General features: G+C 56.7%; 1 protein-coding gene across 1 annotated transcript in view; it reads right to left on the reverse strand.

Moving 5' to 3' along the window:
- Positions 1-1,355: 1,355 nt before the first annotated feature.
- The window catches only part of CUNH16orf86 (chromosome unknown C16orf86 homolog), a 1,812-nt gene continuing 807 nt past the window's right edge, over positions 1,356-2,360 (reverse strand). Inside the window, 2 exon segments of the mRNA XM_007457270.1 lie at positions 1,356-1,762; positions 1,862-2,109. Of these exon segments, the coding sequence (XP_007457332.1) occupies positions 1,356-1,762; positions 1,862-2,109 (655 nt within the window).

Genomic DNA, 2,360 nt, shown 5'->3' on the forward strand with positions numbered 1-2,360 from the left:
GAAGCAAGGCGCCGTGAGTCTTCAAGGGTACATGTATACTAGCCAGGTTGAGGGTGAAGAAATAAAGGCATTTTAGGCAGGGGAAGCCCCACAGGCAGAGAGGGAAGGTAAGAAAAGGTGTAGTTGGTCAGGGAATTACAGGAAGCCACTAAAAAGTTTTAAGGTAGCTGGGGTAAAAGGAGCAGGGTGCTAGAGGGGGAGCAACACCATCAGGGGTTCAGGAGTGTGTGTAGCAGAATCATTGGGTGGGTTGGTGGGGCAAGGGCCCACCGGCAGGGAAACTAGTGAGCTCTCACCTGGAGATGACAGTGTCCCAGGCAAGGGTGCTGATGGGTGTCCGAGAGATTCTCTGTCTGAGAGGGTAGATTCACCTGCCTTGATGCCTGATTAGCTGGCAGGAGTCAATGAGCAAAGAATAGGATGGGGTCTGGGGTGATATCAGGATTTTGGCTTGAACAATTGTGTAGATGAGAAACAGGAGGAAAAGCAGGTTGGAGGGAGGAGAAATCCATTTAATCTGGAATTCCCTGTGTTTACGATGTCTGAGGGACATGCAAGAGGACCAGGAGGCAGCAGGATAGGGGCTTTCTAAAATGGCCAGCACTGGCCCCCTCTTCCCAGAGACCCCTGAGGATGAGGCGCCGCAGTCATCCAGTGGCTCAGCCACAGGGGTCTAAAGAGAACATTCACCTCCACCACCACCCCTTGCCTGCCAGAAAAAGGCACCAATTCCTCTGTCACCAGGGGCCACTCTGGGGGCAAAGTCTGATCCAGCTGTGAGAGCTGCCCCTCTTGGGACAGGCAAATGAACTCTGCCACCTCAGAAGGAGGATTCCAAGTGTTGGTCCCTTCAAGGTCAGATCAATGCAGGCCCCTCCCTGGGAGACAGGGAGCAAGGCCAAGCACCCGCTTCCCATGACCTGACAGTTCTTTTCCTTCTCTTCCCCAAGTTCCTCCTTACCAACCGCCTTTCCATCCCCACTGTTATCTTGTCTGACCTTCAGGTTCATCTGAGGAGGTTTTAAATGCACAGAACCAGGCCCCACCCCTGCAGATTCTGATTCAGTTGGGTCTGGGGTAGTGCCCAGGAATCTATATTTCTGTCAAGTTCTTGGGCAAAATCCAGTTCACTGAACTGGGGAATCCTCCACCCTTCTTCCCAGCCTCTCCCTCTTCAGGCATCTTATTTGGGGGAACCACAGTCTGAGAAAAGGAAAAACGTTTATTTTTAGCAAACCCAAGGTCCCAAGCAGGGGCAGGGGCAGAATCCCCTCTTCCACCTGAGTGCCTAGGGCCATAGACTGCTCCTCTGGTTCAGGCTTGGGAGAAGGGGAGCCCCCAGTGGGGCAGGACAGTCACTTGTACTGAGGAGAGGGTGGGGGTACAAGTGGGGCAGCGCAGACACTTAGCATCTTGTTGGTGTCCACCTGAGTTGACTTGAGCATCTCAGCCTTGAGGCAACCGCTGACGCCCAGGCTGGGCAAACCCCCAGGCTCCTCGCCAGCTTCCTCCCCCAGGGGAACCAGAGTGTAGGTGGGGGTCATGAACGTATTGGGGCAGGGCAAAGTGAGGCCTGAGCCCAGCTCACCTGCCGTGGGCAGCAAGGCCTACAGTTCCACACCTGTCTCCTCGGGGATGAGGGCCAGCTCCGACTCAGGCTTCACCTCAGCCTCAGCCTCCCTGTCCCCCTCCCGTGCCTGGTTCAGCTCAGGGTTGCAATAGTTGATGTACTGGTACAGGGGCCGCAGGCGCTGGGCCTTTCCTGCAAGGACCCGGGGCAGGGCAGGTGCTGGAGCGCCAAGCTATGCCATGTCAGGGGTCCAGCAGGTGGGGGATAAAGGGCCCGGGGAATGCCACTCACGCTCCAGTCCTAAGGTCTCTGAGGGCGCAGACACTGTGCTGGCCACCACAGGGAGCACTGGGGTTCCCACACTCTTGCGCTTCTTGGCTTTTTTGTGCTGTTTGGCAGACGGTGAGGGCTCACTCTGGCTACTCTCCCGCTCCTCCCTCTGCAGCGGCATCCCCTGTGGCAGCTCAGCTTCAGCCCTAGGATGGGCTTGGTGGCTAGGTCCTGGGAGGCTAGGGGACAAGAAGGCCTGAGGAGCCAGCCTCCAGCCTTGGCTCCTGTGCCCTGTCCTAGGGAATAGCCCTGTCTGCCTACCACCCCAGGCCCAGATTCTTGTCCCTTTCCTGGTCAGCCCAGGCCCAGGGCTGGACAGGGGCCAAGAGCTCATGAGTTCAGCCCCTTACAAGGCTTTGAGACTCCCTCTCTGGATGTTCCCTACATCAGAGCTCTTGAGGGACAGAAGAGGGGAGGAGTGATGGTGGTGGCAGGGAGTAAGTATGTACACTGCAGGAAT

This window comes from Lipotes vexillifer, unplaced genomic scaffold (genome assembly GCF_000442215.2).
Source record: "Lipotes vexillifer unplaced genomic scaffold, Lipotes_vexillifer_v1.1 scaffold504, whole genome shotgun sequence".
NCBI classification, from domain to species: Eukaryota; Metazoa; Chordata; class Mammalia; order Artiodactyla; family Lipotidae; genus Lipotes; species Lipotes vexillifer.